The sequence below is a fragment of the Asterias rubens genome, unplaced genomic scaffold, assembly GCF_902459465.1.
Source record: "Asterias rubens unplaced genomic scaffold, eAstRub1.3, whole genome shotgun sequence".
In the NCBI taxonomy this organism is placed as follows: domain Eukaryota; kingdom Metazoa; phylum Echinodermata; class Asteroidea; order Forcipulatida; family Asteriidae; genus Asterias; species Asterias rubens.
The window spans coordinates 17938-44651 of NW_022985726.1; the positions used below are offsets into that span (position 1 = coordinate 17938).

At 39.6% G+C, this 26714-nt stretch overlaps 3 protein-coding genes across 3 annotated transcripts; 1 reads left to right on the forward strand and 2 right to left on the reverse strand.

The window, feature by feature from the left end:
• The first annotated feature begins 1967 nt into the window (after window positions 1–1967).
• Window positions 1968–13941, forward strand: LOC117306418 (DNA repair protein RAD51 homolog 4-like). The gene is made up of 10 exons (XM_033790998.1): window positions 1968–2054; window positions 3933–4033; window positions 4220–4281; window positions 6377–6495; window positions 6962–7043; window positions 8121–8249; window positions 10476–10668; window positions 11459–11529; window positions 12278–12460; window positions 12998–13941. Exons 2-10 carry the CDS (start codon window positions 3952–3954, stop codon window positions 13049–13051), a joined length of 975 nt encoding a protein of 324 aa, XP_033646889.1. The 5' UTR covers window positions 1968–2054; window positions 3933–3951; the 3' UTR covers window positions 13052–13941.
• A 2710-nt stretch (window positions 13942–16651) lies between these two features.
• Window positions 16652–18744, reverse strand: LOC117306419 (ficolin-2-like). The gene is made up of 2 exons (XM_033790999.1): window positions 17769–18744; window positions 16652–16740 (listed from the first exon to the last, which is right to left on the reverse strand). The coding sequence occupies exons 1-2, from the start codon at window positions 18742–18744 to the stop codon at window positions 16652–16654; spliced, it is 1065 nt and encodes a 354-aa protein (XP_033646890.1).
• Window positions 18745–20620: 1876 nt separating this feature from the next.
• Window positions 20621–26259, reverse strand: LOC117306420 (ficolin-3-like). The gene is made up of 2 exons (XM_033791000.1): window positions 25344–26259; window positions 20621–20688 (listed from the first exon to the last, which is right to left on the reverse strand). Exons 1-2 carry the CDS (start codon window positions 26257–26259, stop codon window positions 20621–20623), a joined length of 984 nt encoding a protein of 327 aa, XP_033646891.1.
• Between the last annotated feature and the right edge of the window lie 455 nt (window positions 26260–26714).

Sequence of the window (26714 nt, forward strand, 5' to 3'; positions counted from 1 at the left end):
CCCTACCACCCATCCCCAAGAATTAGAGCCTCCCCTATACCCACAGTGCAGCTCAGCCCTACCACCCATCCCCAGGAATTAGAGCCTCCCCTATACCCACAGTGCAGCTCAGCCCTACCACCCATCCTCAGGAATTAGAGCCTCCCCTTTACCCATAGACCAGCTCAGCCCTACCACCCATCCCCAGGAACTAGAGCCTCCTCCTTTACCCACAGAGCAGCTCAGCCCTACCACCCATCCCCAGGAATTAGAGCCTCCCCTATACCCAAAGTGCAGCTCAGCCCTACCACCCATCCCCAGGAATTAGAGCCTCCCCTATACCCACAGTGCAGCTTAGCCCTACCACCCATCCCCAGGAATTAGAGCCTCCCCTATACCCACAGAGCAGCTCGGCCCTACCACACATCCCCAGGAATTAGAGCCTCCCCTATACCCACAGTGCAGCTCAGCCCTACCACCCATCCCCAGGAATTAGAGCCTCCCCTATACCCACAGAGCAGCTCAGCCCTACCACCCATCCCCAGGAATTAGAGCCTCCCCTATACCCACAGTGCAGCTCAGCCCCACCACCCATCCCCAGGAATTAGAGCCTCCCCTAATACCCACAGAGCAGCTCAGCCCTACCACCCATCCCCAGGAATTAGAGCCTCCCCTTTACCCACAGAACAGCTCAGCCCTACCACCCATCCCCAGGAATTAGAGCCTCCCCTTTACCCACAGAACAGCTCAGCCCTACCACCCATCCCCAGGAATTAGAGCCTCCCCTTTACCCACAGAACAGCTCAGCCCTACCACCCATCCCCAGGAGTTAGAGCCTCCCCTATACCCACAGTGCAGCTCAGCCCTACTACCCATCCCCAGGAATTAGAGCCTCCCCTATACCCGCAGTGCAGCTCAGCCCTACCATCCATCCCCAGAAATTAGAGCCTCCCCTATACCCGCAGTGCAGCTCAGCACTACCACCCATCCCCAGGAATTAGAGCCTCCCCTATACCCGCAGTGCAGCTCAGCCCTACCACCCATCCCCAGGAATTAGAGCCTCCCCTACATGTATACCCACAGAGCAGCTCAGCCCTACCACCCATCCCCAGGAATTAGAGCCTCCCCTATACCCACAGTGCAGCTTAGCCCTACCACTCATCCCCAGGAATTAGAGCCTCCCCTATACCCACAGTGCAGCTCAGCCCTACCACCCATCCCCAGGAATTAGAGCCTCCCCTATACCCACAGAGCAGCTCAGCCCTACCACCCATCCCCAGGAATTAGAGCCTCCCCTATATCCACAGAGCAGCTCAGCCCTACCACGCATCCCCAAGAATTAGAGCCTCCCCTATACCCACAGTGCAGCTCAGCCCTACCACCCATCCCCAGGAATTAGAGCCTCCCCTATACCCACAGTGCAGCTCAGCCCTACCACCCATCCCCAGGAATTAGAGCCTCCCCTATACCCACAGTGCAGCTCAGCCCTACCACCCATCCCCAGGAATTAGAGCCTCCCCTATACCCACAGTGCAGCTCAGCCCTACCACCCATCCCCAGGAATTAGAGCCTCTCCTATACCCGCAGTGCTACTCAGCCCTACCACCCATCCCCAGGAATTAGAGCCTCCCCCTTTACCCACAGAGCAGCTCAGCCTACCACCAATCCCCAGGAATTAGAGCCTCCCCTATACCCACAGTGCAGCTCAGCCCTACCACCCATCCCCAGGAATTAGAGCCTCCCTGATACCCACAGTGCAGCTCAGCCCTACCACCCATCCCCAGGAATTAGAGCCTCCCCTATACCCACAGTGCAGCTCAGCCCTACCAACCATCCCCAGGAATAAGAGCCTCCCATATATCCACAGAGCAGCTCAGCCCTACCACCCATCCCCAGGAATTAGAGCCTCCCTTCATACTGAAAGAGCAGCTCAGCCCTATAAAAGGGTTCTTTAAATTAATAATTAAGTCTTCTATACCGAAACTGGGCAGTGCACACATCAATTATTTGAAGGCTGCACTTTTCATGGAAGAAGAAGATTCAAAGCCAGCGTACATTTAGTGGCACCCTAACAGGTAATTTTATGCCGTACAGTTCATGTCAAGCTTGCAAAAATGTTGCGCGCAAACTTCATCGGCACGCGCAAATTTACAGCATGCAAATTTTACTCCCAAAGACTTGAGATTTGCACGGCCCATCTTGAAGACTGCGCACAAGCTTCAAGCTTGGACGCCGAAGTTGAGACCTCCGAGACCAAGACCGAGACCCTAACTAACATCCGATTGGGAGTCCATGCAAGACGACTCATCATAAAAAGTCTTGAGACAGTCTCGAGACCGAGGCCAGGTCTCGAGACCTACAACACTAGTCACCACTGTGCTAACACTAGCCCTTTAAATCATAGACTTAATCATTTCAGTATCAAACAGTATGTAGTGTACAAACGAAAGGAGGCCGCGATTAGGGCTATTAGTAGATGCTTACACTAAAACTCGGTCATGCAGTACAGTCGGTCATGACATTTAGACTTGCGCAGTGTTTGATCGTTGCACTGGACTGTCAAGAGCAAATTCGAGTGGGCACATTTTAGTCGGCCCTTGGTTGACTACTGACCAGCAATGTACATGCGAAGTGATCCAATCACGAACGACTCGTGGAAGTCTAGTCAACCTTCTGCCTTTTTAGCTATGTCACTGGGTGGTTCCCCTCTGGGCTTTACACATGTTAGAATGGAACATACTGTTGGGACCAGTGAAAAACCATTGCTGGTTCCAAATGGTCGACCACAGTTGTCAACCAGGGCTCAATTTCATAGCGCTGCTAGCACAAAAATTATGTTTCACTTAGTTACCTGTTCATGTTTGTTGTGTTGTCATTTAGCCTTCGAGAAAGACTCTGCTAGGGTCGAAACGTCAGGCCATTAACTATTTTTTGCATAAAAACAGGATTACCAACAAAATTTCCATTTGCTGCAAACTGCTTGTTACTGGTATTCGGCTGTTGTTTGCTTATCCTGAAAATTACGTGGACATTCTGTTGTTAATCCTGTTTTTATCAAGGAAGAAATGTCATGCTAAGCAAATTTTTGTGCTTAGCAGCTCTATGAAATTGGGCCCAGGTTGGCTCTGCAGTGGTCACGTGAGTGATGTGATTTTCTTATCCCGTTCGATTTCCAGACCAGCGCCTTACATGTGGATTAGGTTTTAAGGCTCTACCCGACTGAGTAGGTTTTCCCTCTTTGGGGTTTCCTCTGTCTAATAAAAGTAAAAACTGACACTTCTTCATTGCCTCATTTACAACAGTTCATTTTATGGGGATAATTACTTGTATGGTAAGACTAAGACTTATTAGAGCACTGGAGAGCTGTTGATACTATGAAACGTTGTTAGAAACAACCCCCTTTTTAAATTAATGAAGTTTTTGAGAAAAAGCTAATTTATTTCACCTCAAAATATTAATCTGAGAAATCCTGGGCATCTGAAAACATGCAACAGGGGTGTCTTATCTTTCAGTATTTCCCTGCACCTGTGATGACCACTACACATTCATTGCTGTTCCGACTTACATTGTTTACTAAAGGAAAGCTGGTGCTAGCAAAATCTGCATATTATATGTTAAAATATTTTACCTACGGATACAGATTGTGATCTATTGGGCATTTGTTTACGAAGACCCACATTCCTTTATACAAAACTATGGTCAACTGTGGGCTGTTTTGGACCCAATCATAGGTTAAAAGCACAAAAATTGTGCTTACCAGAATAAGGTTACCAACCAGTTTACGATTGGTATCATGCTCATTTCCGCTTCTAAGTAGATAAATGTTAAGCAATATTTTCTGCTTAAGCACCTCTATAAAATTGGGCCCTGGTTTTTGATTTTGATGAATATATGAGGGAGCACTTCACAGAACACTGATATTTTGGTGCTTTGTTTTATCTCTTTATACACAGTGATCCATAACAGCTAGATATGTCACATCTGAGAGTAGGTCTTTGCCCAGCACTATCGACAGAAACACTAGATGCATTAAATACTGCAGGAGTGAGGACAGGTGAGGACAATTTTGTATCTTATTAACGCATACTTTTTTGCTATTTTGGGGTCGTGACACCATCGCAGAACCATCCGCCGTCCATAATGAACTCTCTCTATTAACGTGTATTAGGGCAGGAATTGTCACAGACACCAATTGATTGTTTTTCTTGCTCACCTTATTTGTATATACTTTGTTTTGCAGTGGTGGAATTTGTAGGTGCAGATTTTGAGGAGCTCTCACAGACTTGTTCAGTCTCATACAAGGTACAGTTTTAGCATAATCTCTCCATGGAGAATCAACAAGAGGGAACTTGTTTGTTGAAGCTAGCACCATCAGCACTTTTTGTGGATACCGGCGTTATAGAAGACATCATTGTTATTAATATTATAATTATTTATGATGCGACAGGGTGCGAAATTAACGGTTGCCCGGTTGCCCGGGGCAACCAAAAAATCATCCGGGCAACCTGTGATTGTGTCGCCGTTGCCCGACGGGCAACCTTATGAAAAACAACAATTTAGGCCTAACCTGCTTATATTGTGCCAGCTCCAAAGATCGTTTGAATTTTCCACACAAAATAAATATTTATGATGTTCAACCATTTTTGTATATTCCACGACGTCAACCGGACCGCCAGCCATGTGAGAACTTTCCAGCATCATCATTCACGTATTAAATAATATGCGATGGCCGATGGCACAGCGCGGTTAAAATTGCAGTGCTGTGTAATAGCGGGACAGTATATAATGCACGTGCGTAGGGTACACGTACAGCATTTACAATTGGAATTCACGTTCTTGTTCTGTCCCAACTATAGAATCAGCCTAACTGCAGATATATGGGCCTTTACTTACCATCTTTGCTGTGTAGCAAAACACATAGTTGGGTCATTTCTATAGTTGGGACTGAACGTTTGCACCGCTGATCCTGGTCGCACACGCGCTTTCCAGCAATCGCTGGTGCCGCGCAGTTGTCATGCTGCACAGTGTGCCGCGCGCGGGACCAGCTTGCAAATGATAAACACGATGAATGGAGGCTGCGGGCACACGCGCTTTCTAGAAATTGCGCTTTTCCGGGGATCACTGGTGCCACGCGTGCTATGCTGCATGCGCACATAACAAGCGTGTGGGAACAGCTAGCGAGCATGTGTGAGCGCAGATCCACTCGCTACTTTAATTTGCGTGGTTGACACTGACAGTTCTAATATTTACGAAAGTTGCATGACACAAAGAATAACAATGAGCCTCCTAAAGTTTGGTTTCACGTTGGGTAAAAACCCAAAACATGTAAGAAGTGATACCGACGCTGGTTTTACAGATGATGAAGAGCACCATGTATCCAAATCAGCAAAAATTAAGTCAAATGACAGCGATGAGTAAGACTTACCTTTATCTCTTTTTTTTTCGGGCAACCTATTTTTCTTGTGGGCAACCTATTTTCAGTTGCTGGTTGCCCTGGGGGCAACCAGCAAATTTTCTTAATTTCGTACCCTGTGCGATATGGAAAGGTTTGCGGTACACCATGTAATGACTATCTCTAATGAGTTGGGGTGGTTCTGAAAAGTTGTTTTAACTTGACGTTTCGATCAGTATGCTCTGATCGTCTTCTGGAGAAAGCTTTGCACTGATCGTCTTCTGGAGAAAGCTTTGCACTGATCGTCTTCTGGAGAAAGCTTTCTCCAGAAGACGATCAGAGCATACCGATCAAAATGTCGAGTTGAACCAACGGTTCTTTTCAGAACCACCCCAGCTTATTAGAGATAGTCATTGATGGTGTTACCGCAAACCTTTCCATATCGTATTTCCACCATGCAAAGTTTCAAATCCTACTTATTTATGATGCACTAGGCAGTGTGCTAGAGGGCCACCTCATCCTCAAATTGTATTGTGGGCGCACTCCTGGAGTCGCTACTATCACCTGTTCTCTTTCAATCACTACTCTTCTCGGCTCTCCTACACCACTACCACTACACTTTGCACCTCCTCTATTTCTGATCACCACATGTCTTTGGTTCTAAGTTCATCTCTTTGGACTTTAAACTAGATTGTGGAAACCGCTCTACATGTTTGAAAGAGCAAGGCTTAAGTAAGGCGCTGGACACTATTGGCAATTACTCAAAATAATTATCGGCATAAAATCGGCTATATTAATTCATTAGGTTTAACTAAAAATCACACCATGTAGAAAAATAGCTTTTTATTAATTTTATTCTAAATTTTGGAGGTGAATTGATAAAAAAAACCAGATCTTTTATCTATAAACAAATGAGCCGTCTTCAAAATTTATTCTAACATATTTAGTACTTTCATAATGGATGATAATTTAGCACTTAGAAATGTTGGCCTGTTAATCTTTCAGACACTGCAGTCGATACGGCGACTGCTACTTGCACAAAACTCTACCCTTCCAATCAACGGAGCTGATCTTTATGACCATGTGATATCATCAGTTGCTATTCTATCCACTGGATGTAAGAGGTTAGTTGTAATACCCTCACTTCCACCCCTAAACCAACCCGCCAAGTTTGTAGTCCAATTGGTGTGTTTGATACTGTGCAAGTGCAAGTTACGTAAAAGTCCAAAAACGGTTTTAACTATATAGTGGTTAACTATATTATCGGTAGATTTTGTTACAGAAAATTGTCAGTTCACTCCAAACTTTGTATGATTAGTTCTTCGCTTTGGAGATGTCCGATGATGTCATCCAAACTTCACTCTGAATAGTGTATCAAATAAAATGACATTTCCACAATTTAAATCTAAGGTTTGAGACTTGTGATTTCTCCCCTTTCGTGAGGACCCTTTATATTCATAAGAACATATGTGCTGGAAGCTGATAGCGCAATATACCAGATCCCGTAATATACCAGATCCCGTTGGCATGGAAATGAACACATCCTTTTAACCTGTTTTATTTTGTTCTTTTCTGATCCATGTGTTGTAGTGTGGATGAGTTGCTAGATGGTGGTCTGTACACATCTGAAGTAACAGAAGTCACCGGGGTACTAGCCACAGGAAAATCACAGGTAAATAGGTTTTGGTGTTTGTAAGCAGACTTGATACCTCAAACTTAGGCAATTTCTTCCAAGCATTGAGCCCACTTTCATAAAGATTCTTTGCGCCCCAAAATTACAAGATAAGCACAACAAAACTAAGCTTACTGGAAAAAGGAAGCTAAAAGTCACATGCACAAACTGTGAATGGCATCCTGCTTATTTTTTTCTTAGCAGAAAGTTTCTAAGTATAATTCCTTGCATAAGCAGCTTTATCAAACTGGGCCCAGGTCTTTGCCTTGGTGCCCCTTGGAGTATTCCAGTAGAAATTGTATACTCACAAAAATTCCCTTTACTGGATTTTTAGTTTAAAAAGAACAAAGTTTCAGGCCTGTAAGTCTATACGCCTATTGTACTAGGTACGGAATTGGACAAAGTTGGTGGAGGGTTGATGGGCCTACCCTACCCTTTGAATGCCTCCAGGAACTAAGGTTAAAAAAGTTTTAAAGGGGCACATTACCTTAAAATCAGTTAAATAAAATAGCAGACCGTTTTTAACAGTCAATTAACACAAGCGATTTACGTAATTTTTCAGGCATGCAACTCTTCCGCGGAATTCGGCGTTTTATTTTTATTTTTAAGAAAAGAAAAAAAACGTGTAAAAAAAACCTCTTTTTTTTTCCTTTTTTTTCCCGGATTTCTCTTTTTAGCCTAATATATGCCTGGCATTAACAGTGTACAACTACAATCATGTAAAATAAGCCTAGTACATACTAACAATGCACCTAAGAGCATAATAAACCTCAACATTTTCTAGGGTACCATTGTGGGTATCATGTCCCGTGGCGTTTCGGCTGCCTCGCCCCTGCACTTGCGTTGTGCCTTTGAGAATTGTCCTCTTTTTTTTCAACAGGCAGTTGCATGCCTGATTTTTAGGGATAGTTATAGGAATCATTCTGTACTAACTAAAAACAAAACTCATTTAAGTGAGGAAGAAAAATGGGGCTTTCTATTGCCCAATCCAAAGGCAATTGCCCCTTCAAAGATAGTTACTTTGGTATGAGAAAGAAGGGACAAATCACTAGCTGATTGTCTTTCATTGTATTTCAGCTATGCCTGTCAGCATCTGCTAGTGTCACCCTAACAGCCCAGCAGAATGTCTTATACATTGATACTACTGGTGCGTACAGCAGCCACAGACTACAGGATATTATGATATCAAGAGAAAGCTCAGAAAAGGTAATAATAATTGTGGTAATAATAGTCGCTTCTTATATAGACGATGTGACCTATGTTTACATTCAAACCGTCCTCTGTTGACAAAACACTGTATACGTTATGTTTCTCCGGGCAAAAAAAACGCTTTGGTCATGGTAAGAGTGCATACACTTTCTAGCTGGCTGCCAAAACACAAAGGTTTTGCCCGGCGGTATGCGCGCGAAGCATGTTTCGAGTGACGTCAGAGGTCATATATCTGTCACTCAGTGACGTTCAAGGTGACGTTCAAGGCGCTTCAACATTCAGTATTTTTCGAGGCAAAAATGAGCAGGACACCAGTTAAATAATTATGTCCATGTGATATGGTAGTTTGGCTGGTAATCTTATTCTGGTAAGCATTAATTTTGTTGTGCTAGGCTAGACAATTTATCTCACTCTCTGTATGGGTATACTGTAAATATCTGATGCTCAGCAGAAGTGACAGATATTTGTATTTATTAGTTTAGATTAAAAATGCAGTGAGGTGACACTATTTTAAAGACACAAGACGGCCGGACTTGTATTGTCTTAAGTTTACTTGCCCAAAGCTAAAATCACTGGCTTCGGGCATGCTTGTCCAGTTTCAAGGATCTCTGCCTTTTTCGCTTTGACACAATACATCAGTGTTGTAGCTGCGGTGCAGAGTGGGCCTGCCCACAAAATTTTCGCCCAGCACTCTGAGCAAAATACATTGTGCCATCCAGCACAGATTTCAAAATATTGTCCACTGTGCATTGACCTAAGACACAGTTAATGATAAGAAGAAATGTCACAGAGAAAGAACACAGTCAAAAGACCATTCAACTTATTGCATGGCCACATAACACAACAAATTTTGAAACCTGGTCCACACTTCAGCATTAATGGCCCATTATTTAAACATTAATAGTTTTGTTAAAGGCAGTGGATGAAGTGATATGTGTCTAGGAAGTAATTAAGGCGATTACGATGGTTGATTTCCTAGCTCCTGACCAACGGTCTTTATTCTTTCATACCACTTAATAGAAGGCAGTTAACACAGTGGTGTACGATATACATGAGCAGGATAAAGTAGTCCCATATCACAACATCCCCCCTCTTTTGAAAGAAAATAATTCAGGCACAAAAGTTAATTTGTGGTTATGATTATACATGTATAATGAAAATACATTAAAAATGGTTGGATAGATAAGGTGTTTGTTTGAACATCCAGTTGCAATTTGAAATAAAAAATGGTGGAAAGCTGTCGCATTCCAAATTGTTTTCTAATGAGTGATGGTTAACTTCAGAACTAGGAATGTAACACAACTCAAACACACTGATGGTGTAACTTTGAACTTCAACTCAAAACAACTTTTGAGATTCAAAACAACTTTTGATATTCAGAACAACTGTACTGTACACAAGCGTTTGTGGTACATGCAGCATGCAACGATGCTGGCTGATTTACGTACGTGCAACAAGTCTCTCAGTCGGACCGCCGTGGTCGGTGTTCCTCTCAGAAATTTCAATGCTTGAAATATCTGTCGTACGGTGGGTAACAAAGCCAATGCTAAAGCAAGTTATGCTATAAGTCTTTTCACCGCTGCCACCATGAAGTGATATGTGTCTAGGAAGTAATTAAGGCGATTACGATGGTTGATTTCCTAGCTCCTGACCAACGGTCTTTATTCTTTCATACCACTTAATAGAAGGCAGATAACACAGTGGTGTACGATATACATGAGCAGGATAAAGTAGTCCCATATCACAACAGTGGACACTATTGGTTATTGTCAAAGACCAGTCTTCTCACTTGGTGTATCTCAACATATGCATAAAATAACAAGCCTGTGAAAATTTGAGCTCAATTGGTCATCGAAGTTGCGAGATAATAATGAAAGAAAAAACACCCTTGTCACACGAAGTTGGGTGCTTTCAGATGCTTGATTTCGAGACCTCAAATTCCAAACTTGAAGTCTCAAAATCAAATTTGTGGAAAATTACTTCTTTCTCGAAAACTATGTCACTTCAGAGGGAGTCGTTTCTCACAATGTTTTATACTATCAACCTCTCCCCATTACTCATTACCAAGTAAGGTTTTATGCTAATAAATATTTGGAGTAATTACCAAAAGTGTCCACTGCCTTTAATCCCCTCACCCTTTGTGGACACCGAAAAAATTGATTTATTGCCCACCCTCAAAATTGGTCAAGCTACAACCCTGACAAGTTTGAATGTCTGTTTCAGGACGTGGCTGCAGCTCTTCAGAGACTGCGATGTATCAGGATCTTTGATCTCTTCGATCTCCTCAGTCTACTCGAGCGCACCAAGACCTCCTTAGCTAGTGGCAATGATACGTTTTATGCATCCCTCAAGCTGGTAGTAGTTGATTCTGTTACGGCGGTGGTTGGGCCACTGCTCGGTGGCCAACAAACAGACGGTAGGCTTCAATCATTATTGCTGTATGGTTTCTTTTAGCTTTTCAATGTTCTTTGTGTAGAGACTAAAGCCTGCTTCATACTTCTTTCAAATTCGAATGCGACATGAAAGTTGACATCGCAAAGTTGCAATGAATAATTCGCAGGGGTTGAGTCGTGCTCAACTCTCTTCTGAATATCGCAGCGAAAACAGAGTTGTGACTCAAAATTCACATCGAATTCGCATTGCGTTCGTAGGAAGTATGTACTGGGCTTAATTCTGGTTTATCTATCAATTTCTTGAATACAGTAATGTCTGCAGTAGTTGGGCCACTGCTTGGTGGCCAACAAACAGATGGTAGGATTCCATCATTATTAAATTTCTTACCTTTTCGACTGTTTTTGTTTGAAGACAATTTCTTGTTTATATTTCAAGTTCTCGTGTTACAGTGATGTCTTGTTTTTTTATTTTAACATGGGATATGGAATTTCATGTTTTTATATCATTATGAAGAATAATAAATGAAATGAAATGAATGAATCATCAATGTACATTTCAGGTTACTTTGAATCTGGAAGTCTGGAAAGTGCCAGAGTTTCTTGCATATAGTTATAATAAAACTTTTAAAAATGAGCAACACTTCTTGGTGCTTTTAGTCTTATCGATTTCCAACCGAGTGATCAGCCTGTTTGTTTTTGTTTTTTTGTCCCGGCGCTTGGGGGAAAGTACTGAGAATGCAGTACCTGTATAACACATGGGTGTTTGGTAAAACACAAACAATATTAGGTATCATTATCATTATTATTTTACAGGCCATGTAATGATGATGCATCTAGCAAGATCTCTCAAAGCATTAGCCGTAGAATACTCGGTTGCCATCCTGGTGAGTTAATCTTAAGTCTTGGTTTAACCTTTGTACTTTTATCTACCGTAACAGTTATTATTTCTTTATTTGACTTCAACTCAGTGCTGTTTATCCTGTTTTGTTTTGTATTGTTGTAACGAGGGACATCCATCACAAGCCTCAGCTTTTATGATGATGTCTCCATGTGCAAATGTGGATGTGGAAATAAATTTTCTATTGAATTGAATTGAATTGAATCTTGCATTTCTTGTATTTGTATTGTATAACCCTTGCCTTGAATGTACCAGGTGACTTAAGTCAACTGTACTCTTTTAACATCTATAATATCGTTGCGGTATCCACTGCCAAAAACATATGAATCGAACTGGGCAATCTCGGTAGTCTAGTTGGTAAGACACTGCTCTAGAATTGCAAGGGTTGTGGGTTCGAATCCCACCCGAGTAACATGCCTGTGATATTTTTTTCACAGGGTTCAGAAAGTACTGAGTATACAGTGCTAACTCACATCGGTGTATATGGCTAAAAACCAAAATTAGTATGTACTCATCCTAATACCCCTGTCTTCTTGACCACGCAGGACTTTGTTCATCCAAGCTTAAAACAAAAAAGCTTGTACTTGGTAACAAATTAGTGAGCAAGCTTACACACAAAAAAAGCATATTCTTGGAAACAAATAAGTGACCAAGCTTCATGTAAAACAGTCCATTTGATAAATTTTTCTCAACAGAAGATATTTACTCAAGTTGTTTTATTTCGTGGGGTACAGGTGAGCAATAATCAAGTCGGCAGTGAGGGCGGTGAAAGAAAGCCCGCCCTCGGTGTCTCCTGGGCACATGTGCCTCACTGTCGCATCGTCTTAACACATCACAGACCCGGTGATGCAAACTTGCAGCCTGCCAATCAACAGGACACACAGAGAGTGGCAAGGATCATCAAATCAGGAAGACAGGTAAGGGAGGATGATTAAGCTTTAGGCCAAGTAAAAACAAATACCAGTTGCTTGTTTGGGGTTTTTCCCAAAAGAGGAAGATGAGGGCCTTTTTATTTTTTACTTTTTATTTTTTTCAAAGGTGGTCGACAATTAAAACTGGCCACCGATTCTGAACACCTTTGATTATTGTCAAAGACCAGTATTCATACTTGATGTATCCCAATATATGCACAAAATAACAAATCTGTGAAAACTTTGACTCAATTGTCATCAAAGTTGCAGGTGAATAGTGAAAGAAAACTTTCAGATGCCTTAAAAAAGCTTCAGGCCTATAGTTGTTTAATATTTAACTGAGAAATTACCTCATTCTCAAAAACTTAGTAACTCAAGAGGCAGCCGTTTCTGGTTTATACTATCAATATCTCTTTATAGCTTAAAATTATTTTGAGTAATTATCAATAACTGCCTTTGAGTAACCGTCTGTTATCAATGTGAGACATTGTACTGATTTGTATTATTTGATTTTAAATGTTTCTCATTAAAATATGCTTTCAGGAAACCAACATCAGTTGTACTTTCAAGATTGATGAAACTGGAATCTGCAATTAACATTTTATGCCACGGCATCCACAGGATTCTCTGATGACTGCATAATGCAAAACAAAATATTTTGACCAACCCAACTTCTTGAAGATGAAATTGTCAAGGATTATGATCTGCTGCAATATTTCTGTATTTTTGATCACAATGCATGGTGTTCTTTGTGAATGTCTATGGTAAACATTTTAGTTGATGCTATATAAGAGACTCTTATTTGTTTTCGTCCAAGAAACTGGCGTCCGTCATTTAAAAAGTAAATGCACTTTGGTCAGGTCTGCCATAATCAGATACAAGACTCTTCATCTATATGGGATTTGAGACATTGCATGGTGAGGTAACAATTTGGTTTGCGGTAACACAATGTGTGTGTATCTACTTGCCAGAGAAATTTTGAGAATTTGTCTTGCTTTATATTCTACTGTTGGGGAAGATTTAATTCTACTATTGGGGAAGATTTATCGAAATTTGGGAGAAAAGAACTGTCCTGCTTTTTAATTGTCCTACCTTTGCAGTAGGTAAACAATTGGCCAGGACTACTACTTTTGCTTAAAGTGGATCAAGGAGACTTTTTTGTTCTTAACTTCACTACTGCGGAATGACTTCTTAATTGGTCTCAACATTTGGACTAGCCTGCTCTAGTCATGGTCAGGAGACTCTCATCTACTTAACTGGTGTCTGTCATTTCAAACTGAGAGCACTGAAAGAGGAAAAGTGTTGTATAGAGCCCGTGCTGTGTCAGAACGAGTGGCTGCCGTCTGCCTATGGACTTCTTCTCGTGTCCATGCGGTTGAATGCTATCCCTCCAGTAGTTGGCATACTGAAGGGCAGTGTCGGTTGCCTTTTAGCCAGGTCATCAGTAGTAGTTGCTGATGGAAGTAGGGGGCAGGTAGGACATGGTCTGCCGCATTCACAGGTTTAGGGACCTGCAGTGTATTCCCACTACACCAGGTACGCGTTGCACCTTTAGACTCTTGTGCGCAACCGGTTTGTTTCCAAGTGTTCCATCCAGTATGAACACCTTAGAGAGACTCTCTGTAACTGGACTGCCATCATCCCACTCCCAAGATGGTGCAAGCAAGATTTATTATTGGTGATGACGGATGGGTCAAACCTCTTAAAGTCTACATGGAAAAGCGAATGCAAACGCCAGGAATTTGACATTGAACTCTTTCATTCATACTGAGGACTCGGAGCAGAACATTGGTAAACGGAGGTACGCTGTCTTTTCAGAGGGAGAGGTAAGCACACTATCAATGTATGAATATGATTATTTAAAGGGTTTTGGTACTTTTTGTGCGACACAAAACACAAACATCTACAGGTTTACATTAAACTTACACGGTTTAATGATGATGTTGGTTGAAAGCTTCCTGTAAAATAATACTTGCTGAGGTGCTTAGTTCTTATGAAATGATTAAGACAGTTTTACGGAACTGATTTTCGTCTCAGTGAGAAGAAAATTATTTTAGTATGTAAAAGGTACAAAACTGGTAAATATCTTTTTACCTGTTTGCCACATTAACCTTTGCTAGTTATAAATAGTTGATTTTGCACTGACAAGAACATTTCAAATCCAAAAAGATTGCGCTTCAGTATGTCAGTAACTTTTAAGGCTGTTTTCTCAAATTTAGTTCGATGGTACAATCTGTTTTTTGTAGAAAATGCATTTTTGCATTGTTTGTTTAAATGCTACATGTACATTGATTGAAGCGTTTCAAGTGAGGCAAGGGTTGTAAATGGTCAAGAGGCCCCTGTTACTTATTAATTAAACCAAATTAAAAAAAGATATCATTAAACATTATTTATGTGATATTATTAATTGATCGGTTGCAACTTGCTTCGCAGCACCTTTGTTCACACAAAATAACTTATTTCGTTTCAACAAAATATTAATCCCTCGGCATGTTATTTTGAGGTCACAAAGTGATTTCAGGGGAGCTTAATAGTTTTTTGAAAGAGCACAATAGTATTTCGGGGAACCAAATGGTATTTCAAGGGGACAAGATATTATTTCAAGGGAACAAAATGATTTCCTTTGTCACTTAAGGGGCTCCGTAAGCCTAGTTTATGACCAAACATAGCGGGCACTGAAAATACGCAGGGGCTGAAGAAATAAATCTTTCTTTATCTTGTTGTTACTTACGGCGACCGGGGTGTAACCGCTACGTGAAACGGTTCGCCAATTAAGGCATTGCTGACAACAGTTCTCCACTGGTCTATTCACTTTATGTCATGTCAGAGTCCCGCTCCAGGATATCGGCAAATGTTGCTCTGGGACGCCCTCTTCATATTTTACCATGTTGAGGCTAGAGGTTCTGCTATCCATTTTGTAATGTTTTATATGTGTAAGTCTATAATTCCTAGTTGTGATTTTGGAGGGCTGGGCATTGAGTAGGAGTCTGGTCAGTTTGAGGGATGTGTTGAAGAGGACTCACTGAAAAAGACCTAGGCATGATGTAGAGTCAGAATGAATAGTAGAGACAGAAATAAGCAGGCAGAATGACCAGAAAGATTAACATGACTGGTATGAGCTGATTATTTTATTTCATCACATGGTGGCTGTGAATAGCCTGAATTACAAACAACAAAATGAATTTGATTCTGGTTGATGGGTCTGCACTAATGTACAACTGTTGATGCTGATCATTGAATGAGAATACTAAACTAATCTGAGTGTTACTAGATTGGATGTTAGTTACAGGTACAATGTTCAGATTGTCGTTTGAGGATGAAGGTTTTTATAGGGGAATATCTATTTTTATAAAACTTGGATGATCACTGTTTTTTAAGTTGTCTTCAAACCAGATTGTTTTGTTGATAAGCTCTGTACTAAAACCCAAATTCTTGTTTTCATGAATGGATTGTTGACCATGCAGAGCATGCATTGAATAAGGTTTACCAGCATGTTTTTTTTGTGCATTTTTTAAAAACTACTCTTTGGTGCAGTTAAAAAGTTAAGATTTAAAACACAAATAAAATGTATACTATATGAGTTGCAAACATTTCCAAAATACAGCAATGGATGTTTGTTGTGAAAATTCAACTTTCTTACTTCATTTGAAGTTTTTATAATATATGATTATATTGCTGTATTAGGTCAAAAACAGTAAGTTTTCAAGCTTTCAATAACAATGTAGTATATCAGAAATCAGCTGAATAATATCTAACATATAGTTTAAAATATTTGTCATATTTAGTTTTATTTTATGGACTAATATAAACTTTCAAAAACTCCCTAAGGGTCATTACAGTGTTACTTGGTTCACATCAAAAACAGCCTAATTTCCAAAGATCTAGAAAACAAATTGAATTAAAAACAAACCATATTTCTTGTTCAAAGCCGATATAACAAATTGTTGCCTATTAAGAGAGACGATTTAAATATCTTCATGTCAAATCTATAGACTTTTGAACTAGTATTGGTAATTGATAACTATTTTGCTTGAGTATCTCCTTTTTAATTGGGAAAATACAAACATCCTTCTATTTATATACATCCAAGACTACATTTACTTTTCTTCAGATGATCGTCTACAACCTATTTACATTTGATTTAATTGAATGCTTGCGGTGCCTCTTGCTGTTGGCTTTTGTGAACTACAATGATCTTTACAGCCTAATGAACTTGAAGGAGCGTTGTTTGACCAGCATGAATGCTAAACTGCTGTAATTGAATTGCTCATTTTGGAAGATGAATGCTGATGCAAAAGGGGCAATCATTTTCAAACGAAATCGAAGATGCTTGATATTAAATTGAGTGAATTCTTACTGAAAGTGGTAAGGCAAAGCAATCAAATACATTTAAATTTACAGATACCAGCAAAACCACACAGATCTGCAAATCACCATTGATATCTAGCCTACACCAAACGTTAATTGTTTTAAAAGGTTTTTTTTTTAGTAATATTCATTACATTGAAGTAAAAAGATTTGCAAAATTCGCTGAAGGTGCATTAAATTAATGAGGTGTTCAAAATCTCGAATGAAATCACAAAAAAAAGCAATACGTGCATAATTACTGTGACTGAAATTGGCATGGAGCGAACCCCCCCCCCCCCCCCCACAAAAAAACCCTAATTTTTCCTTAAATTCCTCTTCTACCTTGTGTGGTGCAAGATAAAAAATATTACATTTTTTAAAACATTCAACATCAATGTCTACTTTGATTTATAGTTTAACTTGAAGCTGACATTAAATTATTGTTTCTGAGTGATTTTTTTCTTTGATATAATTCCTTGAAGATTGATTTATAATTTCCTATCAAAGCTTGGTTACTAATTTGAGAGGTGCATTTTTATTGAACATGTTTTGACCGATTGTTAAATTTATATGTTAAAATTACAGTAATCAACTCTTTGTGCTTGCTGAGGGTGCAAAACCAAAATTTCACTTGGCTTGCATGCTTTGTTGATAGGACTTACGACGGAGGTGGAAAAGTTTCTTCGTTTTACAGTTCCATGTGCGGTCTGCTGTTTTAAATAACAACGTACAATCTCAAAATACAACTCATCAAACTTCTAGAAGGGTGGTTGAGAGCAGTTTGTATTTTAAAGGGTTAAACAGAATAGTAGTATAACAAACTATTTAATGTTGTTTTTTGTTCAAGAATTAGCTTCCCAATCTTTTTTCCAGTGCTCTATAAAAGTTTACAAATTTTAGAGGCGCATTTTCATTGAACATGTTTTGACCGATTTGTATCCTGTCCCCCTAAAAAACCAATTAATACCATCCGGGCTGGTAGATTCATATGGATAATACATACCATTTAAGTTAGTATCATAGCAATTATTATACCACCATCCTCCTTTTCTAGTTACAGCACAGTTCATCATGCCCCACAGATCATTATCCTTGTCCTTAGTGGTGAACATCATTCCATTGTGGTATTCAAGTGCATCTTCTGCTGTGCTGCTCGCCTTGTAGGAGCCAATCTCAAGTATAAAGTTGTCCCCATCAATCTTGAAGTGTCCATATTCAGCAAAGGATTCTTCTCCATCCCATCTGACTATCTCAATCTTCAGCTTCCATGGTCCTGCAGACTCAGTCAGGGTACGTAGGTTCTCATTTCCAAGCCAGAATTCACCAGGTTTGTCACCAAAGCCATTCTGGTAGTCAACCCAGTTACGATAGAAATCAACACTGCCATCTTGTCGCCTCTGAATGACCATCCAGCCCTCACCATCAGTGTCCATGTCACAGTAGACTTGCAGGCCATCATTGAATCCAGCAGGGAATATTGTGTAGATACCACTCACATGACCTGCTTCGAGAAGCTCCTGGCAACTGCTGTATTGAGGCCCAATGGCTGTATCAGGTTGTGTAGGGAGTGCTTGGTCAGGTAGAGAGAGGCGGGGTGTTTCTACATCAGCATCAAAGTACACACTACCATAGTGTGTCATGAAGTCATCAGGATACTGAGCCCTGGTAGCATTGTTGAGCTCACACAGATGATCTTCTATGTTGTAATTGACTGAGTGGCACTGAGGATCAGCATGGCAGTAACTCACACAGAGGACATGAGACCAAGTAACTTTTGATTGATATGAAAGTTGAAGTAATTTTCTATTTTCTGCAGATAGAAACTCTTTCATCTTTGTCTTACAGGCAGCTGCATCAGAAGCTGTTGTTTGATTGATGTTCAAAATGATGAGTGTAAGAGTGATAGCTGCATGTAGCATCAGGAGTTGTGTTTGAGAAGCCATCATACATTGCATGTAGATTCAGTCTTGGTTGATTTGGATTTGCTTCCAGACCAATATCTCAAAAATAGAGGGCTGACTCTTCACCGGCTGAAAACAGGCAGCTACTCTCATTGTAGATGGTAATGACGCATTGAGCACCAGTCCGTGTAATCCATTCACAATAGAGATATAGATACCCACATTGTATTCATCTTAGTTTTGACACTGCTCTACTTTTTAGCTTTTTAGCTACCCCCCCCCCACTTCCCCCACAATTAAATCCATTTACAATAGAGACATAGATATCCATACCCACATGGTATTCATCTTACTTTTGACACTGCTCTACTTTTTAGCTTTTTAGCTATCCCCCCCCCCACTTCCCCCACAATTAAATCCATTTACAATAGAGACATAGATATCCACATTGTATTCTTCTTATTTTTTTAATGAGATTCTTCTTATAAAGCTAAGAAGCTCTAGCTTTTTAGCTTCCCCCCCCCTCCTGCTTCCATTCACAATAGAGATTATTCATTAGCTGTTTCGCGCAGCGTAGCGCGCTGCGAAACAGCTCTTGTTTTTGTTAAAGTTTTTTTAAATTATTTTTATTTTCCTGTTTCAGTAATTTGAGCCATTGAGATAACGCACAATCGTTCTAAGCGGCGTTTTGCATAGTTCCTAAAGAGCAATTGCAATGAAACTTGCAGTGATGAACGGCATTGGTGCAATGATGATCCTAAAACAAGGATGTCATGATGACGTCATCACCTGGCACGTGACGTCATCTTGAAGGTTTTTATTTAATTATTTGAAAATCTATATTAAATCAGCCACAAGAGACCGTAGGTTTCTGTTTGCGGGATTGGGGAGGGATAAATTAGGTCTTCATTTTGTTTCGTGTGCGTGACCTCACAGGACCTCTACTTCCGGTCGAAACCGGAAGTGGCCCTCTAAGTCAAATGTGGCAAAAGATATGAAGTTGCTTTTAACGATGTTAGTGCCTGGCAAGAGTGGGCAGTTAAAAAAACAAAAACAATGACAGCAAAAAATGCAACAGCACCCTCTAGCGGCAGGTTGAAAACTCGTCAAAATGGACTTTTTGAAGATGTGTGTGGTGAAGTTTATTGTAATCACTTCAAATTTTACACACACGTTAACTGTCAGGCAGCCATCATATGTGTGAAGTTTCAGATCAATGACGTCATCGGGGGTCGCCTGACGCGGCCTTAAAGGTGCACTTTTTGAACTAATATAACTCCCTAAGTAATTATGCGATCATGTTGAAACTTGGTATGTTGTTGGATATTGACAAGTTCTTATGAAATGCGAAATGACGTCATGATGACGTCGTCACATGATTTTTTATGATTTTTTCAATGTTTGCACCTTTAACACATAAATTGCTATCTGAATATGGTATAATCCAAATTATTTTTTTATTTATGCCACATTGGGCAAATTGCTTTGAATACCCAACAAATTTAAAACTCAGTTGAGAAATTTGAAATTTTTGTTGACGAAACAGCTCTGCATTTGCGCACAAATGCAATTTAGCTCTAGTCTTATTTTTGACGCTGCTCTGCTTTCCAGCTCAACCACCGCTTCCCCCACAATTAAATCCATTTACAATAGAGATGTACACACCCACATTGTTCATCTTAATTTTGACGCAGCTCGGCTTTTCAGCTTAAAAAATCCCACCATTTGTTCAGTACGTCTCTGAAAGCCTCTGTGGAATAACGACCTTGAGTTCCAATTTCCAGGCAACCAAGTTGCTTCTATTGTTTGCTATTATATGGCTCAAGATGAGACAGCATGGAGGAAATTATTTTACCAAAACCCTTTTACTCTGACTTTAAATACTTAAAATGTTTCAACCATGGTACTTGTGGTAGTGTCAGCATTTCGTAACCAGTTTCTTGAATGTGACGATCTTGATACTCTCAGTCAGCTGCTCAGATCGTTCTGACAATCCAAACACGTATTTCACCAACACATGTTTCAATACGACTGATGCTCTCATCAGCAAAATGTTTGGATGGTTTAAAAGAGAAATACAACTGAGTGTCGTCAGCATATACATGATAGTTCTTTTTGTGTCAGATGATGCTATGAACTGGGTAGGTGTACACCGTGAATCACAGCGGTCCAAGAAACGACCCCTGGGGGACTGAAAAATCATGAACAACTGGGTCCGATGTGGAATTGCCAATGCGAACATGCTGTGGTCTGTTTTGCAAATAGGATTGGCACCATTTAAGGGCATTGCCCTGTAATCCAATAATATCACGAAGTCTCTTTAGTCCAGCTGCTAAGGCCCATATGTGGACAAATTGTGCACTTTGGTAAAAGCATGAAACTTCCTGCAGTTGTTATATACACCCTAAAGATCATTTTAAGACTTGGACAAAAAATAGTGTGATCCACAGTGTCAAAAGCCGCACTCAAATCAAGCAGAATCAGGGCAGTCACATGGCCTTCATCCATAGCACATAAAATGTCATTTTTCACCCGCAATAGTGCCGATTCAGTGCTATGCTTGGACCTGTATGCTGATTGAAATTTATCAGCAAGGCCAGAGTCAGAGATAACAGTATTCAATCTGGAGGCGACTATGCGCTCAATGGTCTTGCCAACAAACTTCAAATTAGCCACCGGTCTGTAGTAAGAAAAAGTCTCAATATCTAAACCTGGCTTCTTGATTAGGGGACGAATGTAAGCAGTCTTAAGACTGTCTGGAAAATTACCTTGCTCAAAGGACTTGTTCACAATAGTAGTAATAAGAGGTGCTAGAACATTAATACACCTTTTAAGAAGATGTGTAGGTATGGGGTCCAGTTCACATGATTTAGAAGGAGAACTACTTATTAATTTTATAATCTTAGACACAGTAGCAGATTCAAACTTGGAAATTTTTCTTACATGAGCACACACAGGTAAATGGTTAGTCTGTTATATAGTAGAACTAGTTGCTACAGGGAAAATACTACAAATATTAACAATTTTGTTGCTGAAATAGTTAGAAAAACTATCTGCCAGAACCGCATCTGATACACTACTGGGTAATACAGGCTTTTCCTTTGTTTGATTTAGTAGCCCATCAACAACTTTAAATAGTTTCTTCTGATCTCCTGAACAATCTGTAATTTGAGAGGAGTAATATTCAATCTTAGCTACATTAATTAATTCATTAACCCTTTGTCTTTGATTACAATACAACTGTCTATCAATATCAAGTCTTGAGTGCCTCCATTTTCTCTCATGAACTCTGCGCAGCTTTCTAGCAGTCTGTATAGCATCATTAAACCAAGGACTATGAGGTCTCAAACGAACAGATCTAGTGCGAGCTGGTGCATGCTTGTTCAAAAGACTACTAAGGATAGCCTCATAATTTTGCACACAAGAGTCGAGATCGGTAGAAGTCATATCAAAGTCGGAGAGTAACACAACCAGATCATTGAGGAAAACATCAACATCAATAGACTTAATGTTACGTGTTGTAATAATAACTTTAGGGGGTTGTGGTTTCTGAAGTGATAATTGAGACATAGCAGCAAAGTGATCAGATAACCCAGGATGAAGATAAATACCAGAAACAAGTGTAGCGTTTTCACGAGTTATGAGTAGGTCAAGCAAATGCCCATGTATGTGCGTTGACCCTGAGACATGCTGATGAAGACCATAGGATTGTAATATGGTCTTAAACCGGATGGCGTTGGTATCATTTAAATTATCCATATGAATATTAAAATCACCAACAAAAACAATATTAGATGGAAGAAATAGATAATCATTAATCATGCCCTCAAAATCTTGAAGAAAAATACCAAAAGTCACGTTCGGCTTACTCGGTGGACGGTACACATTGAGGAGACGGATCGTTTTCGAATTTAAGGTGATACATGAATAGCCTCAAATGATAAGTAAACAGTCATTTCAGATTTTAAAGTCACATTAAGTCCGGAACGAAAAAGGATACCAACCCCTCCACCAGCCCTGTCTATTCTTGGTGAGTGGAGAAAGGAGTAACCATTTGGTGTGATTGCAGTGATGGTGATGTTGTCTGTTGGTTTTATCCAGGTTTCAGTAATGGCTACAATATCTAGATTGTTGCTCAAAACGAAATCAATAAACCCGTCCACTTTGCTAACGACCGAACGAGCATTAAGTGCACAAAAGTTTATAAGAGATGCATCGCTGGAAGACACAGACTTCAAATTCTCTAAATAAACACCACGTTTGTTCCCGTGAACTGTTGGTTTTGAGAAATTATTAGGATGACCGACAACTGGAATCTTGTGGGTAGTCTTGTAGAGGCATGATGTAGAGTCAGAATGAATAGTAGAGACAGAAATAAGAAGGCAGAATGACAAGAAAGATTAACATGACTGGTATGAGCTGATTGTTTTATTTTATCACATGGTGGCTGTGAAATAGCCTGAATTACAAACAACAAAATGAATTTGATTCTGGCTGATGGGTCTGCACTAATGGTAAACTGTTGATGCTGATCATTGAATGAGAATACTAAACTAATCTGAGTGTTACTAGATTGGATGTTAGTTACAGGTACAATGTTCAGATTGTCATTTGAGGATGAAGGTTTTTAGAGGAATATCTTTTGTTGTAAAACTTGGATGATCACCATTTTTTTTACTGAGTTGTCTTCAAACAAGCTTGTTCATTATATAAGCTCTGTACTTAAACCCCAATTCTTGTTCTCATGAATGGATTGTTGACCATGCAGTGCATGCATTGAATAAGGTTTACCAGCATGTTATTTTTGTGCGTTTTTTTAAACTACTATTTGGTGCAGTTAAAAAGTTAAGACTTAAAACACAAATAAAACTTACTATTTGAGTTGCAAACATTTCCAAAATACAGCAACAGATGTTTGTTGTGAAAATTCATATTGCGTTAAGACTTTCTTACTTCATTTGAAGTTTTTATAATATATGATTATATTGCTGTATTAGGTCAAAAACAGTAAGTCCTTTCAATAACAATGTAGTATATCAGAAATCAGCTGAATAATATCTAACATATAGTTTAAAAAATTTGTCATTAGTTGAACATTTTTATTGACTTACCTAATATAATTTTCAAAAACTCCCAAGGGTCATTACAGTGTTACTTGGTTCACATCAAAAACAGCCTAATTTCCAAAGATCTAGAAAACAAATTGAATTAAAAACAAACCACGTTTCCTATTCAAAGCCGATGTTACAAATTGTTGCCTATTAAGAGAGACGATTTAAATATCTTCATGTCAAATCTATATACTTTTGAACTAGTATTGGTAATTGATACTATTTTGCTTGAGTATCTCCTTTTTAATTGAGAAAATACAAACTTCCATAGGACGGAACTTCTATTTATACACATCCAAGACTATATGTACTTTTCTTCAGATGAATTTCTACCACCTATTTACATTTGATTTAATTGAATGCTTGACGTGCCTCTTGCTGTTGGCTTTTGTGAACTACAATGATCTGTACAGCCTAATGAACTTGAAGGAGCGTTGTTTGACCAGCATGAATGCTAAACTGCAGTAATTGAATTGCTCATTTTGTAAGATGAATGCTGATGCAAAAGGGGCAATCATTTTCAAACGAAATCGAAGATGCTTGATATTAAATTGAGTGAATTCTTACTGAAAGTGGTAAGGCAAAGCAATCAAATACATTTAAATTTGCAGATACCAGCAAAACCACACAGATCTACAAATCACCATTGATATCTAGCCTACAGCAAACGTTAATTGTTTTAAAAGGTTTTTCTTTTAGTAATATTCATTACATTGAAGTAAAAAAGTTGCAAAATTCGCTGAAGGTGCATTAAATTAATGAGGTGTTCAAAATCTCGAATGAAATCACAAAAACGCAATACGTGCATAATTACTGTGACTGAAATTGGCATGGTGCGAACCCCCCCCCACCCCCCACAAAAAAAACCCTAATTTTTCCTTAAATTCCACTTCTACCTTGTGTGGTGCAAGATAAAAAATATTAATTTTTTTTTAAAACATTCAACATCAATGTCTACTTTGATTTATAGTTTAACTTGAAGCTGACATTAAATTATTGTTTCTGAGTGATTTTTTTCTTTGATATAATTCCTTGAAGATTGATTTATAATTTCCTATCAAAGCTTGGTTACTAATTTGAGAGGTGCATTTTTATTGAACATGTTTTGACCGATTGTTAAATTTATATGTTAAAATTACAGTAATCAACTCTTTGTGCTTGCTGAGGGTGCAAAACCAAAATTTCACTTGGCTTGCATGCTTTGTTGATAGGACTTACGACGGAGGTGGAAAAGTCTCTTCGTTTTACAGTTCCATGTGCGGTCTGCTTGTTTAAATAACAACATACAATCTCAAAATACAACTCATCAAACTTCTACAAGGGTGGTTGAGAGCAGGTTGTATTTTAAAGGGTTAAACAGAATAGTAGTATAACAAACTATTTAATGTGTTTTTTTGTTCCAGTGTTCTATAATGTAAAAGTTTTAGAGGCGCATTTTCATTGAACATGTTTTGACCGATTTGTATCCTGTCCCCCCATAAAACCAATTAATGCCATCCGAGCTGGTAGATTCATGTGGATAATACATACCATTTAAGTTAGTATCATAGCAATACTTATACCACCATCCTCCTTTAGCATCTACAGCACAGTGAACACTGCCCCACCGATCATTATCCTTGTCCTTGGTGCTGAACATCAATCCATTGTGGTAGTGAAGTGAATCTTCTGCTGTGCTGCTAGCCTTGTATGAGCCAATCTCAAGTCTAAAACTGTCCCCATCAATCTTAAAGTGTCCATATTCAGCAAAGGATTCTTCTCCATGCCATTCGGCCATCTCAATCTTCAGCTTCCATGGTCCTGCAGACTCAGTCAGGGTACGTAGGTTCTCATTTCCAAGCCAGAATTCACCAGATTTGTCACCAAAGCCATTCTGGTAGTCAACCCAGTTACGATAGAAATCAACACTGCCATCTTGACGCCTCTGAATGACAATCCAGCCCTCACCATCAGTGTCCATATCGCAGTAAACTTGCAGGCCATCATTGAATCCAGCTGGGAATATTGTGTAGATACCACTCACATTATGACCTGCCTCAAGAAGCTCCTGGCAACTGCTGTATTGAGGCCCAGTGGTTGTATCAGGCTGTGTAGGGAGTGCTTGGTCAGGTAGAGAGAAGTGAGGTGTTTCTACATCAGCATCAAAGTACACACTACCATAGTATGTAATGAAGTCATCAGGATACTGAGCCCTGGTAGCATTGTTGAGCTCACACAGATGATCTTCTATGTTGTAATTGACTGAGTGGCACTGAGGATCAGCATGGCAGTAACTCACACAGATGACATACGAATGAGTTACCACTTGGTTATATGAAAATTTGTCCAATTCCTTATTTTCTGCAGAAGAAAATTCTAACATCAGCTGAGAATGTTTAAACAAGTGGCAAGAGCAAATAACATGAACTGCAAGGGAAAGATGTAACAGTATTGAGAAGTACTCCATGCTGAGACAAAGTTACTTTTAAACTACAATGTGGAGGTAATCAAGACTAGAATAATTGTATTGGAGTTTGTAACAGAGAGAAGTTAACTACAACCCCAATTCCATTCAAGTGTTGCATCTATCTGCTGTACATCTGTAGTTGTCTGCCACGATACAGGATTGCATCGCTTACATGCAAGTAAAAAGCTGACCGTAAAACACGAACCCAATCTGACGTGGTAACTAATTAAATCTGATAGGCTTATAAAGTGTCTTCACTGAATTTGAAGTGAGTTTGGTCTCACGTATAGCGACCAATTAAGGTTCCAAGGACTTTGTTTCTATTGACGTCAGAAGCCAGGAAGGCAAAAATAAAACTAACAAAATAAGTTTGAAACAGACCTTAAAACACGATTCAAATTTGAGTAAGGTAACTAATTAAAGCCAATGTGATTAATTTAACCCTTCAGAAACCA